Source organism: Athene noctua, chromosome 14, assembly GCF_965140245.1.
Source record: "Athene noctua chromosome 14, bAthNoc1.hap1.1, whole genome shotgun sequence".
Taxonomy (NCBI): domain Eukaryota; kingdom Metazoa; phylum Chordata; class Aves; order Strigiformes; family Strigidae; genus Athene; species Athene noctua.
The window spans coordinates 5793907-5821766 of record NC_134050.1 but is presented as its reverse complement, the minus strand read 5'-3'; the positions used below and the strand labels follow the sequence as shown (position 1 = coordinate 5821766).

The window sequence follows — 27860 nt, the reverse complement described above, 5'->3', positions numbered from 1 at the left end:
GACTGCTTTAGCCCTGCTTTATCAGTGATCTCCCTAACATATTTCAAGTTAATCAAGTGTTTATACGCTTTACTAGATCAGGGTGCTCAGATTTCCTATTCATTACTGAGTTTAAACAGCTTATGATGTTGCCCAGGGGACAGCAGTCTGGAACATTCACCTTTTGACCACAGCAATAAAGTGTGAAATCTTTCATATTTACTCACAAAAATTTTCCAGTGAAAATGGTATTAGGACTATTGACCGCTCTTCAATCTGGTCTTCAAAACGATAAATTAAGAAATTAATTTACAATTAAACATTACACTAGCAAGAACATTATTAGAATCTGATGCAATTATTGGGTTCAGGTGAAACCTTGGCCCCACACTAGAACCAGTAACAAAAACTTCCAACAGTGAAGTTGCATTGTGCTACATTAACCAGACTACTTCCTAAGAATGCAAGGCTGCCTGCAGTAATAGCGACCTCTTACTCATCGTATGTTCTTCTATGACTTCTTTTGATCCGCTTTACTACTTGTAGACTTTCAGCCTTGAAACATCTGTGTGAATATCCACCGTCAATTACTGGAAAGTCATGCTACTTTACAGAGCACCTACACAGCAATTTTCCAAACCAGTAAAAGCTCATAGAAGATGTAATCCTTCACAGTGAGGGTGAATGTGGCAGTCTGTTTATGACTGACAGATGGACAGGAGGAAAGGTTGTGAATCCTAGAAGGATGCAGCCAGGATTTTGAAGTGGTTTATGAATTCTTACAACCAGAAATTCTGCAAAAACAAGGGGATGAAAATAAGATGAGGCTGAGTCATATTATTTTAGCAACATAGACATCAAGATGCAAGATTTTGGATTGTTTCTAGTAAGTAATTTGAGATTCTGCAACTTGATCTACTGTGAAATTTCATGAGCAGAGAAATCCAGGAGAGAACTTTGTAAGAGAGTACAAAATGCTATTTAAGCTACCACAAAGTGTTAAGATTTTATCTTTCTAACATCTGAGAAAGAATGGTATAAATTAATTATTTGGCACAAACAGCATGAAATTACAGCTTTCTGTAGCATACATTCTTAAATTATGCTACAAGGCCAGATCATTCTATTGTGTGGTTGAAATCCTGTTGGAAAAAATCCAAACAATATTTCTCTTTGTTGATCAGCAAAACCATTATGGTGATTGAATCAGAGCAAATATGTACACTCATGAGCTATCTTGCCTTAACCTTATTGGTAATTTAGTTAGAGCAGAACTGCATTTACAGTGTTATAGATAAGCTACAGAAACAGCCTCATCTTAAAGTTGCTATTTTAGGGGTTGTAAATCCACTTAAAGTTGGCTGTCTCCAAATGAAACATTCTGATTCTGAAGACAGTATAAACCTTTCCACAGAAAATATGGTGGAGGAAAAATAATGCTATCTTTGGTTGGCAGAAAAAAAAAGAATAATTACTTTAGATATTTATTAGTATTTTCTAAAATCTCTAAACCGGAATTCCAGTAAGAATTCAGTTCCATTATTCTGTTTCAGGCCGGTTATCCACTGTTGCATGGTCATTGCAGGCAGAGCTGCCCTCAACCTTCGCATCCCTGACCAGTTCTCCCTTGTTCGTACATATCAGGTCCAGCAAAGAGCCTCCCCTTGGCAGCTCCTGTGCCAGCTGCGTCAGGGGAAAATTTCTGTGTCAAGAAATTACCAGTGCTCTCCAGAAACCCCCTTGACTGCTTGAGCCCTGAGGTGTTGCTCTCCCAGCAGATTTCAGGGTGGTTCAAGCGTCCCTATAGACCAGGGGCTGCAAGCATAACGCTTCTTCCAACTGCCTGAAGAAAGTCACACACTTCTTCCTGATCGGGCGCTCTGTAGCACATGCCCACCACATCACCCACCTTGGTCTCCCTTCTGAATCTTAACTCATTAGGTCTCAGCTGGCTAATCATTGATCCTTGGGCAAAACTTTATGAGTTCCTGCCGCTCTCTCCTCCTCTCTGTCCCAGCCGGTGCTTCCCAAAGAGCCTGCATCCATCCACGGCAGCACTCCAGCCATCTACACCTCTGCAATCCCAGTGACATCACAGCCCTGCAACTGCACACAGGCCTTGAATTCCTTCTCATTAAGAACTGTTTTAAAGTCTGTTATAATGAGCACCTTTAAAATAACCCAGTAATACCGTTGCCCAAAAGAATAAGTCACATACACAAAAGAACTCCTTCAACAACAAAAGAGGAAAAGAAGAAACAAACCTGTGTGTTTTATTGAGGTACAGTCTCATCACAATTGACTAAATATGACTTTTTTCCCTTTTTTCTCTTTTACTAAAATGCAAAGTAAAAAACAAAAAATATAAAAAGCTCATTGGTCAGTTAGCTGTAAATACAAAATCTGTTCACAAAAATTTAAAAAAGCAGCATCCTGTTTTGGACATATAACTACATATACCTTCATATTTATGGCCTGGTTCACTCAAGATCATGTGAGTAGTTTTGTTTTCTGTACTATAACTGCTTTCTGCACAAGGATCCAATACAAAGGTTGTTCTTGGGTTTATAAATTACCACAGGCGAAGACACATGTGACCTGCTAGATACAGGTCTCTTACTCTTCTTCATGGTAAGAACATTGTCTTCCTTTGGAGGAGGCACGTGTACAGGTTTCCAAGGAATGGGGTTACAATATGCTGGAACTGGATACAAGCTTCCATCAGCATACCCTAAAACATTTAGAAAATACACATAACTAAAAAAGAGTAACTACAAGCTTTACAATGCAAGCAGTTCTAATAATCATCTGGAATAACAAAACAGCGTTATCAGAGGCATAGATGGCATGGGCACATCACATAATTTAAATGTTTCAAAGTAATAAGTCTTCCACTTTTTTTTTTTTTTTTCCCCAATAACTGGCATATTTTTCATCTTTGTTTAAAATAATAAGCAGGTCGAATGCTGTCTAACATTCAGAATGCTCAAGTCCGTTGTATACTTAAAAGCTGTAAATGTCTATGAAGTGGCTACTTTGCATTATTTCAAAGCATAAAACTTCCTGTCACCACGCATGCAAAGCTCACATATTCTTTCCATTTTTGCTTGTTATTCATTTTATTGAGGAGAAAAATACACTAGTTACCCACATATCCACTAATAACCTAATTAATAATCTAAGGCCCGTAAAGCAGTATCAGAAAACCTAAAATGTAACAGAAGGAACATGTTGCCCTATCAGTCATCTGTCTGTAGTGAAATTTCAGTGCATACATCCCATAGATGGGTGAAACAACATCTGTAATACATTGTACTGAATGAACACAACCAAGTAGAGAAATATTTTTCAAAAATCACTTAAACAAGTGATTGCAGCTGTAGGGAAGTAATAAAGTTCCAAAACAAAACACGAAGGCAAAGTGTATCACCATCTTTTGCAACAGACGTAAGCAAAAGGTTGTTCCCTTGCTTTGTACATTTTCTTAAACATTCAGAGCCTGGAATATAGGTCCTGAAATATTTTCTGTTGTGAATTCAAATAATAACAATTATTTTAATTTTATGAAAAAATAAAGGCAAAAGTATATATTTTTTAAAAGAAAATTTAATTAAATACTCAAGCATATAATGCAATACTATTTGTTAAAGCTCTTTTGCTTTTCTACCTTGTGGGATGACAAAAAATACAAAAATAAAGCACCGCATTCTCTTTAAAATAAAAAAGGAATAGAATTAGAGAACCCAAGAAGGTGCAGTGCAGGTATGAAGCTAAACAGAAATCTTAGCTCAGAACACAGGTTGATTCCCACAACTCCTTTTTCAGGCACAACTTCTGTCAGCCTCTTATTAATCTCTGCCTCTAAAAACCCCATCTCTTTTCTAAGGGGGATTCAGGTGCCGTAAGGTGGCACAGACCTTCTGTAACACAAACACTAACTTTACAGGGATGCTAACGTAACCCATTTGCTTCACAGGAACCAGTAATGGGTGCCAGGGATTCCTATGCCTGATAAGGAAAAAAATGAGATCAAAATCAGTTATTATTTGGTATGCCACATTATTCTCTCAAATTTTATCATTTTTCTCCCAAATAACATGAGGGTCTACAAAAAATGCACAAAGGGTCTCAGAGTAACAGCTTCTCTGACTTATACCATATGAGATATTCATTCCCATGTGCCAAAATTAGCTACTGGATTAAAATCTTTAACAGGCCTCATTTTACATTAAAAAATTAGTGGGAAGGAACCACAGAGCTAAGTCACTACCTATGTGTAGTAGAAGTACAAACCTGTAGCCTTCCCACGTGGAAAGCCATAACCATTTAAAACAGGACGTGGTTTATTTCTAGCATTATGGAGCCATTCCTTAAAGATCTTCTCTGATCTTTCTTTCTTCTCCTGTAGCTCAGCTTCCCTTTCTTTTTCTTTTTCCTAAAAGTAATTAAAAAAAAAATATTTAAGAAACTGATAGACAAAGCCCTGTACACTATACATAATAAAATGGTAAATAAATCTTTTGCAGATTCCCGGACTGCTGAATATATTTCAAATAGGTTTTCAAACACAAATATGCTTTCCTGACAATAGAAAAGGTGATTTTTTTTTTCTTTGTCTGAAAAAAAAAAATTAAAAAAAAAAATCAACCTCCACATTAATCATATTAATTCAGTATTTCTCTGAGAAAAAGCTCTCCGAAACCTTTTGGAAGACTACATGTAGAAGATACTCTGAACATAATGGGCAGATGCCCAAGGCCCACTGTGCTGCAGTTAGTCTAAGGAGGCTGCATCTGGGACAGCCATCCCCTCTTCTCATTTACCACTATTCATACACCTGTATCAGACATCACTGGGTTGCTTCCAAGCCTGGAGCAGGCTTAGGGAACCATCAATCAGAAGTAAGAGTGAAAACAGTGTGTTTAGGCACGGCATTTGGATTTAAACTAAGTTTAATTGATACTGTGAACATGGCTTGTAAGAACCGACGTAATGAAGACATAACTAAAAGAATGCATGTGGTTTAAATCTGACTGATGACTTCTGTCCTCTTGGGTTTCAAAGTCTTTGTGCTGTGCATTTTGGAGGCTCAGCAGAGACACAGAATTAGTTTGTTAAACAGGAAATCAACATCATCAGTACAGAATATTTAAGCATGTTTTAATTATATGGGAAATTTTGAAAGACTGCAAAATTAAGGTCATTAAGGCCGGAAAATTGATCTGATAGAGCTGACGGTATTTTCAAGTTAATCCAAATAAATGATTGTGAAATACTTACAAATGTGTTCTGCACTTTAAGAACAACTGCTGTAATTACAAGGGGAATATACATAAACTCTTCTCACCACAATCCTCTCATACACTTAGCTACGCTGGTAGTGTAGCACTAGAATATGACATATTCTACTAAAAAATTATACTGTAATGTTAATTACATTAAAATACAACCAATCAACTTCACAGATAGGACATCTGGTCACATATTTCATCGTTTTCAGGCATAATCATTACCAATATGTGATAATTCAGAGGAATTCCAGATGAGTCCTGAAAGCATTTGTTTTAGTGAACTAGAGGACCTCAAAGCCCGTACTTTAGGAAGCTTAAAACAAGTAAGAGGTGTTCTGAAACTCACTATAAAAATATATAGGTGATTAATTAATATGAAATAACATTAAAATTAGAACTCTCAGCATCAGATTGGTACAGAGAGATATGAAAAAAAATGCTTTTAACTAGAAATATGTGCAACTATAATGGTAATAGTGATGCTGGGAGAAAAATGCCCATTTTCTGTCTGGGTCACCCTGCAACAGATTGAATAATAAAGGTACACTGTGTGGTTTGCATTTCTCTTTCCCTTACCATATCACACTCGCAGTGGGTTTGCAAAGACTATTAACAAAAATGCATTAATATGCATCTTGCTTTGCTGACCATACCTCACTGTCTTCAGTTCACTAACACGGCAACTTTTGAAAGTTTTTGTCATGTACAACACCGCCATTCGATAAATTCTAATCAATTCAATAAATCAATACATTTATTATAAATTACAGATTAGGCGATGCCATCCAAATAAATGGGTAGTTGATTTAATACCTTCTCTTTCTTCTTTTTTTCTGCCTCTTCAGCTCTCTTCTTCTTTAACCATTCTTTATATTTTACTTCGGCCTTTTCTTGTAACTTCATTTTTTCTAGTTCCTTTGTGGCTTTCTCTGACATTTCTTTGCTCAGCTTTCGTTCCCTTTCCCTTCTTTCCTGCATGAAACAGACCAAAGAAACAAAATAGAAACTTCTCAGTATATTTCAGTGAGCAATTATTTTTAGGGATACAGTTAATTTTATTACATAATTACAAATAAAATTATTGTAACCCTGAAAAAAATATCATATTGCAAGCTCTTTGAAGACAAAACCTATTCATCACTAGGTTCCAGATAAAATAGGTTTAAACATATAAACTTCTCAGAAAACATGATAAAATTTACTTTCAGCACTCCTTATGCTCTTATGTTTACTACTCTGTTTTATTTATTCACTCCTGTTTTTAAAACACTTCAGACACTTCTCAATATTTCTGGGAAAGAAATATATGTTGTAATTCTTGACAATGGTGTGTGTGTTTTACTTTTCAATGAATCTAGAGCAAACTACAATTCCAAATGGAAGTCAGGCAAACTGCCCCCTTCTAAGAGTCACGGAGATATGCAGATTGTTCACCACACTTAAGCATAAATTGATGTGAAAACAAGAAGTTCACGTGAGAATCCAGTTCATGTTTTGTGGCATTCTCTGCAGTTTTTATATTCTTGACTTTATTTGTAAACAGACTTCTATGAATCAATCTACACATTTCTCCTCTTCAAGTAACGAAAGGGAAAATGAGAAAACACGTTCTTAAATAGGCAAAAAGTGGTAATTGAGCGTGAAGTGAAATTGCTACCTGTATAATTTGGAAGATAGAATACTCAGAGGTGTTGTTCACTGCTACGTCTTTTCAGCGTGTATGAATTTAATGGTACACTGCAAAGTTCAGGGGACCATTCTCTAACAAGCACATACTGACAGCTTCTTGATCTGGAGACGGAGGTATTTTCATCTGAAGACTAACAATAGCTTTCACTTCCCTGTTCTGCAACCTTTATGAAATGCCTGATTCTACTGATTCAGTACTACCTCTCATCAGCTTGCTTAGCTCAGAAGAACCTGCATACACACACATAGAGGCAAAAATCCTTACCAGACAAGCAGTGCACATGACCTGGAGGAGAGGCAGAAGACTTGAAATCAGTTTCCACTTCATAGAAAAAAACTGCTAAATAAAAATGTTGGTTTTCTTTTTAAGAAATCTTTTTCTTGTATGCTCCCCTCTATACTCCTCTTGAACAAAGGAGATGTGTAGTTTAGCAGAAACTTAGTGCTAACTCAGAATTATTATAGTAGGCAATGTGGATGTCAAATGCCTAGAACCACAACTGCAAAGTAAATAAACTGGGTTTAACATGTCTTCTTCATGGAAAAGAGGAAAAACACATTTACAAGAAGAGCAGGAATAGACTTCCCTTCCCATTTTACCTTTTATAGGCACAAAGTGGCAGAAAGCTAGAGCTCCACCCTGCTCCCCCTGTGGGCCCCTCTTACCCCTTTCTTCCAGATTTATTGCACTTTTGGAAAATCCAGTTATACATAAAGAAGGAGAAGCCATAATACTGGAGCTGGGAACCAGCACAATTCTCTCAGTCTGCTCTAAACAGACTATCTGATGGTTCAACCTTCATCCTCCATACCAAAATTTACTGGTAATTCAATAGTGGCATCATACCGAATAAAAACTGTACTTGATATTGCCCTGCAAAACACTAACTCATTTTTGCCATTTATTGGATATCATGATGAGGGGCAAAAACAGGGCTAAGAAAGAGAAAATCGCTTTCAGGTTAAAACATTTGCCAACTTTTTGTACTAGACATAGTGCTAGATAATAAACACTTTCATGTTTGAATCCTTATTCACACTACATGCAATTTTCTTCATAAAGAAATCATTGTAAGCACAGACTTAGCTTACTCTGGCATTCACTTTTTGAGCATGTCATAATGCTAAACTGCAGACTTCTTATCAGAAGCAGCCAGTTTACAGATTTCTTGAGTTAATGTGCTCCTTTCTGTTTGCCAGCACTAGAAGCATTACTGCAATTTTAACATCAGCAGGTAAATTATGCATTAACTCTGGGGCTTCTTCCCCTCTTTTACAAGCTATGTCTTATTAATTATAATTACCATAATCTCTGAGTTAGATGTTTCTTCACCTAAACCATGATGATACTTTCAGTACCCCATTTTGGTATACTCTTGTCAAATATTCTAATCTGATGTCAAAGAGTTATTTATGTACATACAGCACACAATTTCACAAAACAGTTATTTATTAACTGTATTTTCTCTTTTTTTAAAATTTCACTTCTAATACATTCTAGCAAACATCAGCTGAATCTGTTCTGCAGTATAGGGAAATGGTCAGATAAGAAAACACTCCAGTTTCAATGCATAGTCTTGAATGTAGAACACCATAGAACTACAAAATAATGGAAGTTTTATTATGATTTCACAACACTAAGACCTGTAAATGTGATAAAATTATTATTTACAACTAAGACCAATTAAAAAAACCCACCAAATAACAAACTGTCTAAGATTTTCCTCCTTCATCTAAAATTCACCTTAATCTCTTTTATTCAGAGCTGTTCTTCTGTACCTTCATTACCAAATAGTCTCCACATGCAACTCTTAACAACTCCTGTTTTGAAACCGTGATAGTCTGGGACACATAAAAAGCATTAATGTAGATGAGAATGCTAAAACAGTGAGTTAAAACCACGGGTGAAGGAGGCTTCCAAAGTTTTCACATCTTTTGTTGTTTGCTTGCTTATTTCTATTGTACATGAAAATAAGTTACAAAACTAGGGATCTTTGAAAGCTACAGTCTTTAGCTAGGGGTCTTATCATATAAAAAGCATGAGAATAAATGTAGGAGAAAATGAGGCCTGTTGATGCCTAGGGGAATTCTTCAATAATGAACAACAATTATAAGCAGAAAATACACTAAAAACTCTCTAAATACTGTAATTAAAATGCAGGGAAGCTTCTCAAATTATGTCGCTTTAATCACAACACTTCAAATGAGTTTAGCCACTATCTAGGCTGACCCAAAGTTAAATTAGGTCCTATGTAAACAGTGATACGTCGTGCACGCTACCATGAAAGCCACAACTATTGCTAAGTTTTACTTCCAGTGAGACATCCTTAAGATGGGGAGACTCCCTCCAGAATTGCAGACTTTGCAGCTGCCTAGAAATTATTCTGCAGACAAATCAGAAACGCTTCCTCTTTCCTTCATGCACGGAACAGCTTTTCGTTCATAAAGTCAGTGCACACCACATTCCCAGCTGCTTTAATAACCTGTTTCATGTCAAGCTACTGTCACCCTGGCCTTCCTAGCTTCCCCCATTAGCCTCATTACTTTCCTTACTACGAGTCTATCAAAAATGCTAAGAATGTGCATATTAATGTACATGTTCTTCAATCCTCCACTCTTCTTCCACATATATAGGGGGGAGGGAAATTATGTAATTTGTTTATGCTTGGTGTTGTCAGATTGGGTTTTAAAAATTCTCTTTGATCTTGTGTTCAAAACAGACACGATCTATTCACTAAACCACTAGCAAATTTACATGCACTTTAAAATATGATTACAGGTATTACATAAATTAAGGTATTGATTGTAAAACATCCAATTACTCATTGCAAGAAAGGCTTGTTCTCCTGCCACCCCACCCAAGCACATTATTAAGGAGAAAAAGGATACAAATCTGGCCTGCGGGTTCACTGCTCTGGGCTGTGATCCTATCAAGCCTCGGAACCTAATGAAGCCTGGGCTAGGTCAGTACTTGGAAATCCCCCACCCAAAACAAATCCAGCTGTCCCACAAAGCAGTGATGGTGACTCAGTAGGACAGCATGTGTCTCACCGAGTCAGTACCAAACCAATGTCTCATCAGCAGAACTACTAATTTTTCAAGAAAAATCAGACTTATGTATACATGGAGAATCATCAAAGGAATTTAAAATTTGAAGAAGCATCTCACTTTCTTCTTGACAGGAGGCAGAAATATTAAATAATTTTCCAGGCAGAAAAAAAGCCCAACTGCCATCGAAACAGAGACATCCAGTTGGAAGAAAACTAATAAAATATATATTTGTGTATTTTCATATCAGTGATTAAATGAGAGAGGGTGGAAAGGGTAAAGTGCAGAGCTACTTTCTGTTCTGCATTTGCTATGTTGATGGTCACTGAATAGAAATATTTCCATAAATTAATGTCGTGTTTATATTTTTTAAGGTAATTCTTACAGCAATTCTTTCTTATTTTCTAGTCAGCAGAATGTGACAATATTTTTCTTTTCATAGATAACTGATGATTCTATTTCACAGCTGTGAAATCTTTGCTCGGACATCTTAGCTACCATATTCTAGCATCATTTTATGTTGACTGAGGGCAAAATATCGGAAAAGTCCACACTGCCAAGTTAAGAACATACATCTGAATTTCCTGATTCATCCTCATAATAATCCTGAATGTCAATCACATTTAGCAGCCTCAGAGATCTGGGTTGTTTGGCCAAGAGTTATTATCTTTTCAATTTAGCCCTATTACACAGCTCAGCCACCAAGCCTACCCCACAGAAATACTTCTTTAATCTCTCCAGAACTGGCATGTGAAAACAATAAGAGGCTAGAAAGGAGGCCAGTGAAACAACACCGAGCTGCAGTTGTCTAGTGACAGACAGGTTGACAATGATTTACCGCTCAAGTTCAGACAAAGTCAATGAAGAACCCACCACAGTCAAGTACTTGGAGAATTGTAAAATGGTTACATACGTGGATCTCTCTCCCAAACTGTGTTTCTTTTCTGTGGGTACCCAATATATGTGAGAAAGCAATAAGTCTTTGTGTAATTGGACCCTGAACACTCTTGGGCTCTTCAGAAGAAGGCAGACTTCACAAATGCTGCCAAAATACATGAGGACTCACACTTTAATCGTCTGCCATACTGAATTCTTCTTCCACTCTAAAACTCATTCAAACACTAACCATGAGAAATTAGCTTACTCTATGTACAGAAATCTAAAGTTCGGACACAATTAAGATTCAGGTACATAGTAAAATTATACCTATGGCACTGGCCATGCACGACCTCACAGAAAATTTTGTGTAGAGACACATCAACACTATGCTTAAAAAAACAAAAAACCAAACCCAACAGACTGTCTTGTAAAGTACTCCAGGTCTAGATGCTGAAAAAGTCATAATTTGCAGGGAAAAAAAAAAAAAAAAACAAAAAAACAACCTTAAGAAATTAAGCCCAGATTTACCAAAAAAAAGTTTAGATATGTAAAGACAGACTTGGGCACCTAAACAGAAAATTTGAATTCTTTAATGATGTTGGTTCTCAAGGTTGGAAGGTATTTATGCCAGATATTTAAGCTTCCCTCACAAATACATTTTTTGAAAGAGTTCAGTCTTGGAAAAGGTGAACATCTCAGCATCTCTTTCAAGTCTAAACCATCAGCAAAAACCATAGCACATCAGGCTCTGTATAAAATGTAGCAGCAACCACAGCTTTGACTCAGAACAATAGTTCATCTGTTAGAACATTAACCTAGGACAGGGCAGATCCGGATTTCATTACCTCCCTGCCTGAGGGAATTCCAAATAGCGTGTCCCACTGTGAGGAGAAGACTCCATCTACCAGGCTGCAGGCTGGGATGACAGGATTCTCCACCCCTCCTGGTGAAGTACCACTCCTCATAAAATAATTAAAAATTCACTGGATGAAAGAGAGCATGACTTTTTAACTTGAAAGTCATGCTCAAGCTGCTGAACGATCTGTGTCCTATATTAGCAATGGTGAGATAAAGTACGCATTAAACAAAGTTTCTGGAGCAAGAGTTAGCATCTAAGCCTTTCTTCCAGGAGGAATCATGCAGCACACCAGGAAAGGGAAGTCTGCTCCAAGAACATCTGTCATACATTATTTTATAGCGTGTTGGTTCTAGGCTTTCATATTTCTTACTGCCTTTTCCTTCTTATGAAGATTATCAGCCAACAGCAAAGTAAATTTTAAGAACAAAATTTAAAATTAGAAAACATCAAAACAGAATTTTCCCATCCTCTGTTTTCTATTAAAATCATATTTTTCAATAAGCGATGGGGACCTACAGAAAGCAAAAATGAATAACAAAAGAATTTGCACAAAGTTCTATGATTAATGCCTGCTTTGCTTATATTCTAAGGAAAAAAATAAAAATCAACGCCTTATTCTCTATTCAACAATGCAGAAAGTATTTGAAATACTACAGTCAAATTAACACTGGTATTAGAAAAATTAGTTTTCCAATGTAAAATGTGTAACTTGTGCTCTTGCAGTTTTGCTTAGATACCACATCACTATAGCATAAAGTATTATATGCAAGTTAAAGGCTAAAGACAAGGATGTTAACAACATGAGTTTCAGAATCACAGTTATTTGGGATGCAAGTATTCCGCTTTTTTTGGTTTTCAGTTGTTCTTGAAAATATACGTATTGCATATATGTACTGGTTTTTGGCAGGGAGAGAGTTAATTTATAGCTGTTCCTGTGGCGGTGTGTTTTGGATTTGTGACCAAAACAGCACTGATAACACAACAGTTATTGCTGAGCAAGCTTACACAGCTTCGAGGCCTTTTCAAGCTGACTTTAAAAATAGCATCATAACTAGGAAAAAGTTGATAGAATCACTACAAATTTTAATTGATTTAGGAGTCAATTCAACTACATAAATACACACCTACCACATCCCAGCTTAAAAGTAGCTCAGGTTCTACATTAATTCACGAAAATACACCTTTGTACTTAAAATTTAATAAAATTTATACTTGGCATAATGAATTTTAAGCTTTCAACCATTTCAATCCAAAATAAATGATAAATGTATAGATCAATTTCACCTCTTAACTGCTTTACACCTCCACATAATCATAACGTTAGCAGATTTACCCATTTGTGGTTAATGTAACTTTAAAAAAAGAAAAAAGCCCAACACGTTAAGCGCCACAATGAACAGACATGGAGAAAATAAGCTTTCACAAGCGTTAATTCTAACCTGAAGAAATGAGGCTTTCAATACCTATTTAAGGTGTAGTTCTGTGATGAGATGGGGATCAAGAACATCAATTTATTTCTTTCTAAACTTCACAGTTCAGCTATGAGTTGCCTACACAGAGCTCCTTACCAAACTGGAGTCTAAATACAGCAACCAGCAATCAAGCAAACACTTGAACATACCAGAAGGATTAAGACAGATTCTGATGGCTTTACTGCTCTATGTCCAGTTCTGCATACCACTCAAATCAAGGCTAATTTAATAATGAAAACACTGAACACCAACTTTGCTTGCTCAGCATTTGTAATCATGCTTTCCTCATTTTTATCAATGAATCTAACAGTAACCCATAAATAAAAGCTTCAGTTACATACAAAATTATGTAAGGTTCAAGTACATTTTCTTCTGGAATCAGAAGCGTGTTTGGAGATGTTTTAGAGTTAAAATATTTCAATTGATATTCCTGTGACTTGTTAAAAATAGAGCTCTATTGCATCTAAAGCAAAACAAGTCAAATAGACAATTTACTGTTTGCCCACAAATGACTCAACCTTAGGAGAGAGAAAAAGCAAGACTATTTTTGTCCAGCAGACATCTAGCATCTTACTAAAAATTGGAAAGGCATTAGCAGAAGCAGGATAGCTTCTGACAGTTGATTTTATTAAGCTTTTAATTCCTAGTGAGCTGCAAAATTTTGCCCTATTTGCATAAACATATTTCACAGCTTAGAATGTTCTTTGATCGCTCACATTTCAATATATTACTTCTAGCTCATTTACAACCTTTAAAATCACAAAAGCAATTTACACAGAAGAATATTAAATGTTTATGATTCCTTTATTTTCAAAAATAGTCCATGCAAAGTGATTGGAACCATAAAAAAAAAACTTCATAGCATATAGTTTTAAATATATATTAAACAATAAAAAATGCAACTGCCAGTGAACAAAAATAGCGTTCAAGCTTTGCTTCCTAACCTGACCCTAAAGGACTATATTCAACAGTCATGAGCATCACAGCTGACACTGGCATGCAACAAAATGCAGGAAAAACGGCTTGGCGTACAGAAAAACAGCAGAATTCTTTTATGCACATAGAAACATTCTACTTCTGACATAAATATACCTCACATTCTCAGTATGAAGATTTTTCCAGCAGTGTTTCCCGGTGCTGGATGCTCAAGATGAAGGCAAAAGTTTTATGTACACTCAACCATCCCTTACTTTCTTTGTCAGTATTCAGCAATAGGAATGGAGAGAGACTTGTAAAAGTATTGCCTCCTGCCAAGTAAAGCGTTTTCTGCAGTCTACACACAGGGGCTCAGAATCAGTAACTAGATATGAAAATGGTGAGTGCTTAATGCATATTTCAGAAGAATACTGCAAGTTTTGCCTCAAGGAGCACCTTTAGATGCTCCTAGAAGGAAATGAAGTGAGCTTTCCCGAATATGAGACATATACAGGCTCCCCAAGAAAATCATAGCAACTGTCAGCGCTCATGAATCTGACCTTAAACATCATGTGAAATCTTCACGTGATTTTAAACACCTCAGTCACTGAATTGACATATTTATCATTCAGTCTGTGTCCAGATCCACAGATAATCTTGTGGAATCTTGAAGCGGTAAGGTCTATGCAGCACAAATGTTAATATCCTACAGACAGCTAAGCTTCTAAGTTCAGTTCTTGATTTGAGTGTGGTTTACAGAAAAGACTAACCAGTGAATCATTTGACTTAAATGAAAATCAGATTCCTTTTGGTAAAAGCTTTGGACATGGCCTAAGGATGAACTTATCCTTCCAAAATACAATATGATAAAGTCCAGACACAAACATGTTTTTTTCCCCTTGTCCCCTGGGCTGATGTGATTACCAGAAAAGAGACTTCCTATTCCCACTGACAGTAGAAAAGAAGTTAACCAGTAAATCTGCAAAGACAAAGATCTTTGGAAGACCCAAATAGACAGAAGTTTACAGAAGTTGAAGGTCAGGGGGTAGGAGGGAAGGAAGGAGAATAAGAACTTACACTGTATTGAACTGTGAGCAGTTTTAACAGGCAGCCCAAACTCATTAGTTACAGACACCTATAATTTAATTTGCATTTTAGAAGAGGAAAATGGTATAGTTTGTGCGGAATAATGAATCTTCTACTTTTTGCTGTGTACTTTGGTAAGGGAGGGCCCTTTCTACATCATAACACATGCTTAGAGCAGGACTGGTTTGGGGGCAGGTTTATGCCAATCATCCTGTCAGCATTGAGACCAAGAGTAATTAGGTTAGATCCAAACACAGGTTATTCTAGTGATTCTGGACTGAATCTGAAGGAGTTCTGAAATGGTGAAGACAAATCTATGAGGTCTGGATATCTAGCCCATCTAGTGCCATTGGGATATTTTTAATCGATTTTTATCTGATTTTATTCAGAACCAGAAGTACAGAATGGTAAGCAACTACCAGGGGCTGATCATGCCCAAGCCTCTCAAACGTTCCCATTTTTGCCACCCGTACACATGCTTGCTTTGCGTGACACGGAGCTGTACAAGTGTGCCACTGAAGTCAGGATTCTGTCTGCTTCTGACCCTGAACTTAGGCATCCCCCTCAAGAGAATCTGAAAAAATTTTTGATCCCACTCAGAAATTACTTTTTGGATGAAGGAATTCCCAGTTGCTGACTGTGGTCTACTGAGAATTTCCTGAATCTGGCCTCACACCTCAATTATTCCTCTAAACTCTACCATACTATTTGCCTGTCCACAATGGTACTTAACTAAATCCTTCTTCTGGCTCTACTTGGTGTACAAGGCATTGTAGACAGTTAAGATGTACACTTTACCCAAAATGTTTGGGCATTGAACCTAGGGAATCAGAAAGAGTAGGGTACAGTGAAGACCAGAACCCCAGCTATAATTAGAATTGTGCAGAAGGCTACTGCACAAGATGTAGGCCAATTGTCAGTTCTCTGACTACTCAGAAAACAAATCTCTTCATACCTTATGAAAAAAAAAAAAAAAAATCAGTCTTGGAAAAATGTTTAACTGTGTTGGTCTAGATGTATAATTCTCAATTAAAACAGCCATTCGTTCAGCAAACTAAAAACGCGGTCGTCCAAACAGTCTGAAGTTTTACATAGGTTTACTTAAGCATGGTATGTGCTAGGATATACGCAGCCAAAGCAATATTTACCTCTTCTCTTTTTTTCTGGACCCATTCCTTGTGCTTCTCTTCAGCTATCCTTTTCCTCCTTTCATATTCTTGCTTTTGCTTCATCTTCTCTAGCTGTATATTCATTTCCTAATTAACGAAAAAATATGCATCTTAAAATCTGTGGTGACCATCTACATCAGTACACTCAATACTGGAAACAATGCTCAGTTAAAACAATGTAAGCATTAGATATTGAAATTCTTCCTTTATTAAGATTTTGGAAAAGACGAATGACAGCCAACAGAGAAATATTATGAAATGCAGTCAATGGAAATGTATAATTTCTAGAATATGAACTCAAAATACCTATTTTAAATAGGCTTTGGAAACAATTCAACATAACAAATCACTCCTCAGCTTATTTAAATGCCCTTTCAGTCAGTCGAATCTTAATTTGCAGCAGTACTTTTCTACATTACTTAAAATTTACATGGTGTACTGTTCTGCACTCAGAAAGGCATCAAAAGGTAAAAGTGAAATACTACTCCCTCGTGATGTTTAGTACCAGAACTAGAGGAACCTTAGGGCTTATTAAAGCCAAAATTATTGCAGCTTTTAGCAAACTTTGAAACAGGAGCTTTATTTTGAAGATGAGAGAAGAAATTCTGAAGTATTTTATCTTTATAGGACATACAGTATATATGCAATCAGATCCCTCCAAGGAAATGAATCTATAAAGAAAAGACATGAACTAAGATGACAATTTGAGATGCCCAGCTTCTCTAACAGAAGCATCAGCACAAAGTGCTATTTTTCAATGAAAATTCATACTTTCAAACATAGATGGAATTATTTCCATGAAACTGATTTTATGCACTGCAGTCAGCTTCCGAGAGAAATCTTTTCCTACGACACTGAATTTGAATTTAGTAAGACATTAAAAAAACCCAGGAGCCTACAGAGAGCTCAGAGGAAACACTCACAATACAGACATAGCTTGAAGACATAGTTGCTGCCGTACTGAAGCAAAGTCACAGCAACTAACACCTCCTTTGAGTTCTGAGACATCTGTATTACAGGGACCCTGGTTTCTGTAAAAGGTGATGGCACTCTAAGTACCTTAGAAGACCCCATCCACTATCCAGTCCAGACATTCATCCACTTTTCTGACATTCAGGGCAGACTTGGCACTCCTGTCAGCAAAAGATTTGGGACTTCACAGTTGTTTCTTAGGATATCAATTTAGAGTATTTTTTATATGCAAATGTAGAAATATAAGAATTAAGAATTAATCATAATCACATACTTTGTTCTCTTCTGGCATCTTACAAAAAGGTTGACTGTATTTCTGACCCTGATATAAGGTATTTGAGTTGCCTACGTTGCAGTTTAACATCGAACGTTTTTGAAATCTCACCAATCAAAAATAAAACATTTACTTATTTACTGCTTTCTACACTGTTTTAAGTAATGCTTGTCCTATGACTGCTCTTAATATATAATTGAGAGACATCTTCTAGATTACATGTAGTACTGTATAAATGCTATTGTGTAATACACAAGAATAAATTGCTTTGGTTCCTCATCAAGGCCACACGAGAAGTCCATACACAAACCACATTTTCTACATGACACCAGAAATTACTTTGGTTCATTTTTTATACTTAAAAATCAAAATAGGGAGAGATGATTACCAGACTGGAATTTGAAGGGGAAATGCATGGTTAATGTTAACGGATCAGAACATACTCCTCAAATTTAACAAACTTTTTTGGTGTTATGCTGACCCCCAAGACTGTTTTAGGACCTTCCAGCAGTGTGTGTTTTACAAACAACATGAGGTAGCCCAAATAAAACAGCTGCATGTTATATTCACTTTACAGATAAAGTGAATCACAGCAAAGTTAGGACATTGCTCAAGGTCAAATAGTAAATCAGTAACTAAAGTGAGAAATGATCTTACTTTGATGTGATTGTTCTAACCACTACCCAATACTTCCAATTTGATTTTAAACAACAGTATCATTTAATCAACTGCAACTACAAACATATTAATCACAAAAAGATATAGCACTCTCACTGAATTCTGAACCAGTATGCACAAACTGTTCATTTGCAAGGGGGCAAAAGACAGGAGGGAAAAAAAATGCTCGGAAAAGGAACCTAACCTGGGAAAGGACACCAAACAGTTGTATAATTACACCCTAAGTGGGTAACAACACTGTGCCTCATATCTAAACAAGTAGCTTGGCACACTTACACCCAGCACACGCCCTGCCGTGCTTTGCTACCTACGCGCAGGCGTATGCACCCATGATGAAAATCAAGGTACCAATTATATGTTTTAATCCTTTAAACCTGAACCATTACCTGACAGTTGGATAAGCAAAATATTATACAGCACCACTTCAATGCGGCATAACATTTCGTGAAAGAGAATGCAAGTAGCATGAATCATGTCAGCATTGTCAAACACAAACACTGTGGAGGCCCAAGACACTAAAAAATAATGGAAAAAACTACTCGTGTTTCTACAACTAAAAGGGAAAAAAAAATAAAATCTTGTGCTTGCAATCTTCTATTAGGCTTAACATCAAACCAACTGGATGTATTCACCTCTGCAGCTCTAGCTTGTAAGCGGGCACGTAGCTCCTTCTCTTTGCCAATGAACCATTCTTCCCATGGTGAAAGATTATCTTTCAAAGGTGACTCTTTTCCCCCCGTTGCTATTTCAGAGTCTTCAGCCTTCCTGAATTAAAAACAAGAAATGTAAAAGAATATTATCTGTAATATTTTTGATTGAAAAGTTAAGCAGCGCTACTGCCTTGAAAACTGACATTTCTTTTATGGCATATTGTGAGAACAATGACATAATTTTTCTACTTGCTTAGTAATCTCCAGAATGGATAAATGACATTTAGAGTGCATCTCTGACCATCCCCGGTACGTTCTGCTTATTAAATTCTAGTTTGCCAGTGATTTCTTTTTACTCTGATCCAAACTGTGGAACAGATTCAAGCATCACCTTTTATAAACTAAACAAACGCCAGAAACATCAAAGCGTCACCTTCCTTCTCACATATGAAAACCAAGGGAAATCAGAGATTTAACATTAACATCCTGTCCTTGGACACAGAGAGGCTCCATGTATCAAGTCACCTTTACCATGAGCAAAGGATAATCAAGAATATTTTTCTTCTTTCAAGTCCTATAGAATTGGATTCATGGTATATCAAGCAACCTCAGCATACACTCTAATAGGTAGCATTTTCCACCCTAAAAGGCTTTCACAGGAAACGAGAAATACGGCTTGAGTACAAGACAATATTATACAAGGTTCTATTAGACTTTTAATATGATACCTTGCATAACTCGTAACTTCTTACTAATAAATAATGCAGCAATCCTAGCCCCAGGCCAGAAATACCTTTCATAATATTCTGTATGGTACATGTACTATCTCATAAGTAAGACAATACATAAGGCTCTAAGTCAATGAAAGTTGAAAATATGCCAATAGATTTCTTTGTAAGATTTCTTCTATCCTATACAGATTTTTTTTCTTAGGAAAACAGTGAAACTAGAGTTCATTTCAGTATTCTATATGGACATATAGAGCCTGGAAATATCTACCCTACATACATACTTCAGTGAGTAATTCTGCTTGCTGAATTCAAACTACAGAAGAGGCATCCAAACAAGCATATTAAGTTAATGTTCCTGAAATAAATCTTTTAAACATAAGATATTTGGTTTTTTATCAATATAAAAGTATTACATAGTCACAGGGAACAGCAATACTCTGCTGCCAAACATTTTATGTCCTAATGCTCTTTGGAATACATTTCTGCATTTGGGGACAGTGCTAAACAGTTGTGTCCTACTCTTCTCCATTGTTGTTACCCACATGTGCATGTGCTAACACGACCATTCGCTGGTCAAGCCATGACGTGTCCAAGGGAACTCATTCATGCTGAAATGAACCTGGAAAAGGGTTGTTTTCCCCACACAGAATCAGCCCCCAACCCTCTTTATACCGTGCTTCCACGGAGATTTAGCACAACGGAACTGACAGGGCACCCCGACAGACAGACAACTCATGGGCAGAAGCAGCACAGGCCAAGCACGCCCAAGAGCAGTGTTGTCCAACACACTCTGCTGCACCCTAGGGCTTTTATGTTACAGCATTAACAAAACCCAACAGTTCAACAGACACAGTTTTTAAATAGGTACATATAATAAGGGATGCAACTTAAGAATGCATAATAACACATTTTGTTAGAAAATAGCTCTCTGAAAGTTTATTAAAGATAAGGATAAAAGTATTATGCATTCAAATTCAGGAAACCAACGCAACTTTGCCCAGACTTGACATTTTGGGCAGGGATACTTCCTCAATACATTCTTTTGCTGTGCACGATTTGCATTATGGCACCTTGAACTAGAATAACGCTGACGTACTAGACCAACCTGAGAACAAGTACTAGTAAAAGGAATGAATTAAGAAAAATATAATTTACTATGTATTTGTCTGTATCGGTAATTATAAAGTTCAAGCTGTTAGCTTCTCAAAAAAATTCACAGTAGTAAATTAAAAACTTATCGTATACAAGTAAGAAATAACAGAAAATTAAGTTTAAACAGAGGAAAACACAAGCTCAATATGAAGAACTGTTAGGAGAAACATTTCTCCTCTTCTGCAGTAATGTGTCTGAAGTTCTCAGACTGCACCGGAGCACAGCCTGGAACCCAGTCCTTGTCAGTGTGCATCCCAGCCACCGGTTGCACTTTTCCTGGCACACTGATTATGTACTTTGAGCCACGCAGACCTTGAATTTCATGGGACCATCTGCTGAAATGCTAGCACGTTCACAGCTACGACCTTCCTCAGAATAACTAAAATAATACACTTCTTCAAGTACTGCATTCCCTAGAGCACATTTGTTTTTAAATAAGTATCTGAAATCAAATTAGATACATTTGGCATTAGAACTGAAGTCTGATCAATAGAAAACACTGTGATTATAATTTACCATATATTCACTTAAGTCACACCACTAAACATAACACTGATCCGTAATGAAAGCATGAAAATGCCTAACACCATTTCACAAGACCTTGTTTTCAGCCATTCTCTTTTGCAAATATTGCATTTCCCACGTTAAATGTCTGCCTCTGGCTAATTTTTGTGCAGTTTTAAAAGGACAACAACAACAAAAAGACTCTTTGAGAAAACGTGTGCATATGTGTGGGGGGGTAGGGGCTGTGTAAGAAGAAGTGTTTTTTATTACTATACTTTGGAGATCTTGGCAGTTCTACACGGAAGCTGCTATATGAACATTTGGTAGACACTCATTACAGCGCAGCAGCAGTATTATTCAGATGCAGTGTCTGCATGAACAAAGTATATATTGTGCCTACAGAGTTTCATGAGGTTGTTCCAACTCAGGCCCTAACACAGGTCGTCTTCAGTTTCATCTTACCACTGCCAGAGAACACTGCAGCAACAGGCCCAAAAATGGAGACCTGTGTCAAGTAGCGTCTCAAGCTGCAAAGACGTGTAGTAGTTCGACCCGAGTGCTACAGAATTTCAAGGTACGAGAACAAAATTGGTTATTGGGAAGGAGTAAAATGAGAGGGAACAGAGAAGCTGAAACAGGAGGGACCATAAACAGGCTAATATTCTCTTCACTCTGACGCTTCTGACTACATTTGAACACTTTCCCTGGACTTTCTAGCACCTTTTTCAAGAAACACTTGACCGAAAAAGTTTAGTGTGGCCCATACTGCTTCAGCCTGGGAGGTGTGCACTGCTCTCCACAGGAGTTTTGAGAGGCACACTGGAACCCCGCACTCCCGTGAAGCTCAGCCGTCCTTCCCCTTCCCCACTGGCACTTTTAGCTCAGTTCAGTCTTGCTAGTGACATCCACAAGCAGTTACTGCACAGATCTGCAAGTTTCCATTGCAGAGATCATACTCCAGGCACTCCCTGCTCTTTCCCCTTTTATTTTAAAGGGAGGAATAAGGATTATTTATTCTCCTGTCAAGCAGAGGAGATCCCAAGGAAGACATGACATATTAAGTTTGCATATAATTAAAACCAAATGAAGCTAAGTCACAGGAACAAGAGCTGTGCAACTGACCGAATACAGCTATATACAATAGGCAAAACAGGCCTTTAGTCTTTAAGAACATTTAAAAGGACGACAGGAAGGGCTGTACTTTTTTAACTTGCAGAGTCCCTCCGCTCAGGTCAACAGCTTATAGTTATTTTACAAATACTCAACTGCCCATAGAGAAAACTGCCATAACCTGTGACTCCCCAAGAGAGCATAAAAAGGGAATGAGGTGCCTAAAGCGCTTATCTATGCAAACGGATCTATACTTATAAGAAATAATCTTCCAGCCCAAACAAAGGCCTCAAGCGGAGGGAGGCGAGTAGGGGAGCGGGGGCGGCCCCCTGCTCCCTGCTCCAACCTGGGCCCAGACGTAGGAATTACCTATCGCCTCGCCGGCTCCGGGAGGCCGCGGCCCGCTCCTCCTCCTCCTCCTCGCCGCTCGGGGAGCTGGGGCGGGACGCGGGGGAGAGCGGGGAGCCGCCGGAAGGACTGAGGGGCTCCTGGCCCTCGGAGCTGGTGGAGGACGGCGGGCTGAGGCGGGAGGGCCGCCTCCTCCTCCTGCCGCGGGTGCGGGCAACGCTGCTCATGCCGCCGGGTGGCACCTGAGGGGGAGGGCGGCGGGTAACGGCGTAACGGCCCGGCCACAGACCCGCGGCCACAGACCCGCGGCCTCCGGCGGGCGCCAACGGCCCGGCCCGCGCTCCCGGCGGCCCCCGCGGCCCCGCCGCCGCCATGGTAACGGCGACGCCGCGGCCCAATCGCCTCGCCCGCCCGCAGCGCGCGCCCCGCCTCGCCCCGCCCCGCTGAGGGCGGCCCCGGCCCCGGCCCCCCCTCAGCGCCCCACCTGCCAGCGCCCCGCTCCCCGCCGGGCCGCGGCGGCTGAGCCAGCGCCCGGGAAGAGACTCCGGGGGTTTGGCGTCGCCCGGTGAAGTCCTCCCGCACCCGCTCTGCCAGGAGGAGGAGGCAGCGCGGCCCAGGGAAGGGAGCAGGCCCTGCTCGCCTTCACCGTCATCACTGACACACCGGTCGTCTAATTTATATGAACCCTTTACAGCTGTTCTTTCTTACTTAATAACACTTTCGCACATCTACCAGTTCAGTAAACAGGTACCAGCAACCTCACCTGCCGATGATGATTCCAGTACATCACAAAATGTTAAGGTACCTCCTATCAGCCAAGTCAAGGTTTGTAATCTTTCCTTATATTAAACTGCAACATCCCATTTCAGTCCCCACAATTAGAATCTTGTTTCGGATTTAAAGCTCTAAAGACTTTTGGTTTTCATACACCTCTGCTAGGCTAGTGGTGTCCTTGCCCTTCCCTCTCATCAGTTAATTCTCCATTGAGTGTACAACTCTTTGTTATAAATAAAACAAGATTTTAAACTTTTTTTTTATTATTACATTCCTGTCCTTGTTTGCCACTAGATACTCTGTCAATATTCCATCATGGTCCCAAATCCTGGGAACACAGACCCTCTTCACTCCTGATGTTGGGCCACCTTGACCACCTTTTTAGCCAAAACCTTAAGCAGGATCAGCAACAATCAGCTGTGTCACCAAAGCTTTTCATTGCCTTCAGATTTCATCTACCAAGAATACAACCACTGACTACCAGGCAGGTGGCTTTTTGTAACTTCATTGAGTCATTTTGCTGTGGCCGACTAAGCAGAAATGTTACTGATAGTAACACAAGATACAAAAGTTTGATTGTAAATTGTGTTGCTATATTGGTGTAATTTTTCTTGCCAAGATTCTCCAGGTAGGTGAGTTTAACAAGAAATATTTTTTAGTTGGATACTCAAGTTGAAAAATAAGCAAGTGTATTAAAAATGCTTTGGCTGAAACAGGAGTAATTTCTGACATCTGAGGCAACTGACTGGCTGTAAACATCGAATTTCAATGGCTCAATATAAAAAAAGCCAAATCTACACAACCTTTATCCGTGCCTAGACACCACCAAAAATGAGTGCCATGAGGTGGGAGGTATTTCAATGATCATACTCAGGAATTTTAAAAGTTGGGCACTTGGGCTGTGGAATGACAGGCACCTGAGCCCACAATTTCTCTATTGAAAGGACTGCATCCCTCCTGTCTCCCAGGATCATATACCTCTCCCTCCCCCTTTCTCACCAGACCCTTCACCAAGCCACATCACTAATGTAGTGGAAAAATATCCAATTCTTTGGCCAAGCAAGTTGTGGTATGAGCAAGTTAAAGCCCAAGGAGTCTGACAAGCACCGAGGACACAACAAGGCAAGCACCAGGAGTGCATGGCCACAGAGCCCCAGGAAGGGAGAGGCAGAGTTGAGCTGTGAGGAGATTTCCCCCTCTCAGTGGTGGAGCTTCTTAATTTGGCTTACCTTCTCATGGGAACTGCAGTTTTGGAAGCTTGGAGAAATATCGTTATGATTCCGGTAAGGAAAAAACCAAATGTTATCCTATAGTCGATATGTGCTGATAACACAGCTGATCATTTGGAACAGTTTTCCAGCAAGCTGAAAAATACAAAAGGCCTGACTTAATCTCTGATTTAAGCACTCCTATAATATTGACTACATCACTATGCAGCAAATTGATATTTATGATGCTAAAATAACTCTAGCCACGTGCAGTATTGTTGAGCTGATAATCATCAAATAAAAGTTGTATTACTAGCTACAGTGTCTTAACAGACAACAAATTACACCTGTTAATTTGAACTGATGATTCAAGTATTAGACAACAGAATATCACTAGAACCTAAATTTCATGCCAAGTACAAGAAGAAAATTTCAAATCAGACTGAATTCTTAGGATACAAGGTACACAAGGCAATGCCTCAGCTTTGTTAAACACAACCAACCTATGGTTTGTCATGAACGTCTGTGTGTATGTGCTGCATGCAGCTAAGAAGGAAAAGAAGTATCAAAGTTGTTTACTACACAGCACTGTGAGCAAAGCTCCACATCACGGCCAGCATGAAAACTTCCAAGTATTTCAACAGGCTGCAAACCAAGGGCATTCCAAAATATCTTGGGAAGGCTTGAAAACCTCCCCCGATCTTAAAGCCCATCTTGTAGCGAAGACTGTCAACTGTTTTAAATTAATAGGGAAGAAAAAAAAAAAAAAAAAAGGGAAAAAATAAGTCCTGTCACATTGAACTGAGGAATTCTGGAGCTCACTGCACTAGGCATCTCGCCCTTCTGATGAAGCCCCACAGCTGCTCCTCTGGGACAGCCAGAAACTATGAAATGGATGTCTCAAGACAAGGCAGCAGTCAGCTGCTCTCTTGCCAAAGACACAACATTTGAGTCTAGCTTCCCTCCCTGTATTATTATACAGAATAAGATAATTCATTGGGGATTCACAAACCAGAACTGAGCAAATAGCTTATATTAACAAACCTTAGTTATTGTGACAAGCTACCAGAATTTATTCATCGAGACATCGAGCCTGTACAGAGGGTGGCAAAAGCCAGTTCACCTTTGGGGGAATTAAAGCATCGTTAATGGAATGGCAAAAAGCATCCAACTTTGAAGAGAAGTGAAAGTATAAAATACCACCATTGTTATCCCTCCTCTTACTGTTCTGCCCAACTTGTCAAGCCGCCGTGCCCTAGTTAATACAGGCAAGGTAGGAGCCCCAACGTCATTTTGTAAAATACTAAGGACTGAAACAACAGTCCTGCAGGTTCAGGAACCCAACTCCTATGGCCACCAAAGGACTGACAAGTACACAAATGGCACATTACAAGGACATGTTTCATGGCAAAACCTTAATTCTGTGAACTTAGTGCCATAATAGGAGACTGCCTCTAAGGAGCACATGCCCTGGCAGGAAGTAAATGCCAGCAGTGCTAAAGCCTGTGGGCAAACTCAAACTGACACTACGAAGCACAGACATTGCCACAAACGGCTGAGTGTAGTGAATAAATACACAAACACACACCCCAATGGTTGTTACCATTGTGAAAAATCAGCCAGATTTCTCACCAAAGAAATGACAGAAACGACAGTCAGTCTTTCAGTGCTAAGTGAACCAACACCGTCACAGTCTACGGAATAAGTACTTTAAGCTATCTAGCAACAGGGAGTTAAATTCAGAGTAAACACAGAGCGATACAGTCACAGACCTATACTTTCTGCTCAGTCATGCCAATCAGCATGTCTGAACATCCAAATGCTCCTGACAACCTGCTCACAAGTAATCCCTAATTGCCAGCCACAGTGTTTAAAAAAAACATTTTAAGTAGAAAATGATGTCAAGAAAGCAATTTTACAGGTAACAAACACATAAATTAATTAATTTCTAGGCATAAATCAACTGCCCTAAATCACTAACTACCCCAATTTGACAACTCTATGAAATATTTGAACGACTCTTCTTTATGAAATAGTCAAATTTTAGAAAAGCAACTGTAATTCCATCAGCTCAGTCTCTGTAAACATGAGCCATCAGAAGGAAACCTCAGTTCAACTTGATTAATACTAGTCAGATTTAATGAAAAGCATCAGATAAGATTGCTTTCAGATGTAATGTCTAGTTCCATACCTTCACTCAGGAGCACAGAAAAAGCATAAAAATAATCATACCAAAAAAACCTTAGTAAATTTAGGCACAAACTAAGGCGTAGACAACATGCCTTAAGCTTGAAGAATGCGTATCTTAATTTTACTTGCAGCCTAGGAAAAAAAAAAAAAAAAAAAAATCAAAAATTTGAACCACATACAGTCAAATTTAAGAATTCTTCCTAAGTCTTTGGATTTTCCAGCTTGGGGAAAAACGGTGTGGCAGTCATGAGAGCGAGGAAGAAAGGTACTTGGCTCCGCAGTTGGTGTCAGAGCTGAGCAAGCACTGCCTACACACGTCTACTGGCTATTTTTGTGCCTGCATTTGTAGTTCTGCTTGACTAGAGGCTGTGAAATCTGAGAGGTCTTGTATTGCTTCAGTTTTCCTTCACGGTACGGTGTATTTTCATCTTTGCAATACACTGTCCCACTGCTAGTCCCTGTCCAGATTCTGTTGACTGCAGATGTGGAGCCATCTGCTTTCGTGGAGTGCGGCCTTAAGATGAGCAAGAACTCTATGAAACACATTTATATTGAAATCCCGTATTTTTAAATCAATAGCAGGATTCCCACTCAACATGGTTTCTGTCAGTTGGAGATCACAGCACTCCTACTTTTGAACAGTCTTTGCTTCTTTAGCTAGTTTATGCTTCTGCACAAAGTCTTTTCCTCTTTTGAAGTGTCAGTAACAGATTTATTTGCTCATTTTTGGACTGAAATTTTTAAGACATTTACTGGTTATGCTTTTGTTACTGGAAACCAGTGAGACACTTTACATTTTGTTATCCTAAAATCTAAATAATTTCCCTATGGTAAATACCACAGTGACCATTAACTAGTATTTCTTAGTTAAAACCTAAATGG

General features: G+C 38.5%; 1 protein-coding gene across 2 annotated transcripts; it reads right to left on the bottom strand.

The window, feature by feature from the left end:
- Positions 1 to 2223: 2223 nt before the first annotated feature.
- CCDC34 (coiled-coil domain containing 34) lies at positions 2224 to 23125 on the bottom strand. Of its 2 annotated transcripts, XM_074918262.1 has the most exons (6): positions 22828 to 23125; positions 18944 to 19076; positions 16367 to 16474; positions 6084 to 6242; positions 4273 to 4414; positions 2224 to 2710 (listed from the first exon to the last, which is right to left on the bottom strand). In XM_074918262.1, exons 1-6 carry the CDS (start codon positions 23031 to 23033, stop codon positions 2496 to 2498), a joined length of 963 nt encoding a protein of 320 aa, XP_074774363.1. In that variant the 5' UTR covers positions 23034 to 23125; the 3' UTR covers positions 2224 to 2495. The 2 variants fall into 2 exon arrangements, with proteins under 2 accessions (XP_074774363.1, XP_074774364.1); XM_074918263.1 differs by lacking the exon at positions 2224 to 2710 and having other exon boundaries at positions 4250 to 4414.
- Between the last annotated feature and the right edge of the window lie 4735 nt (positions 23126 to 27860).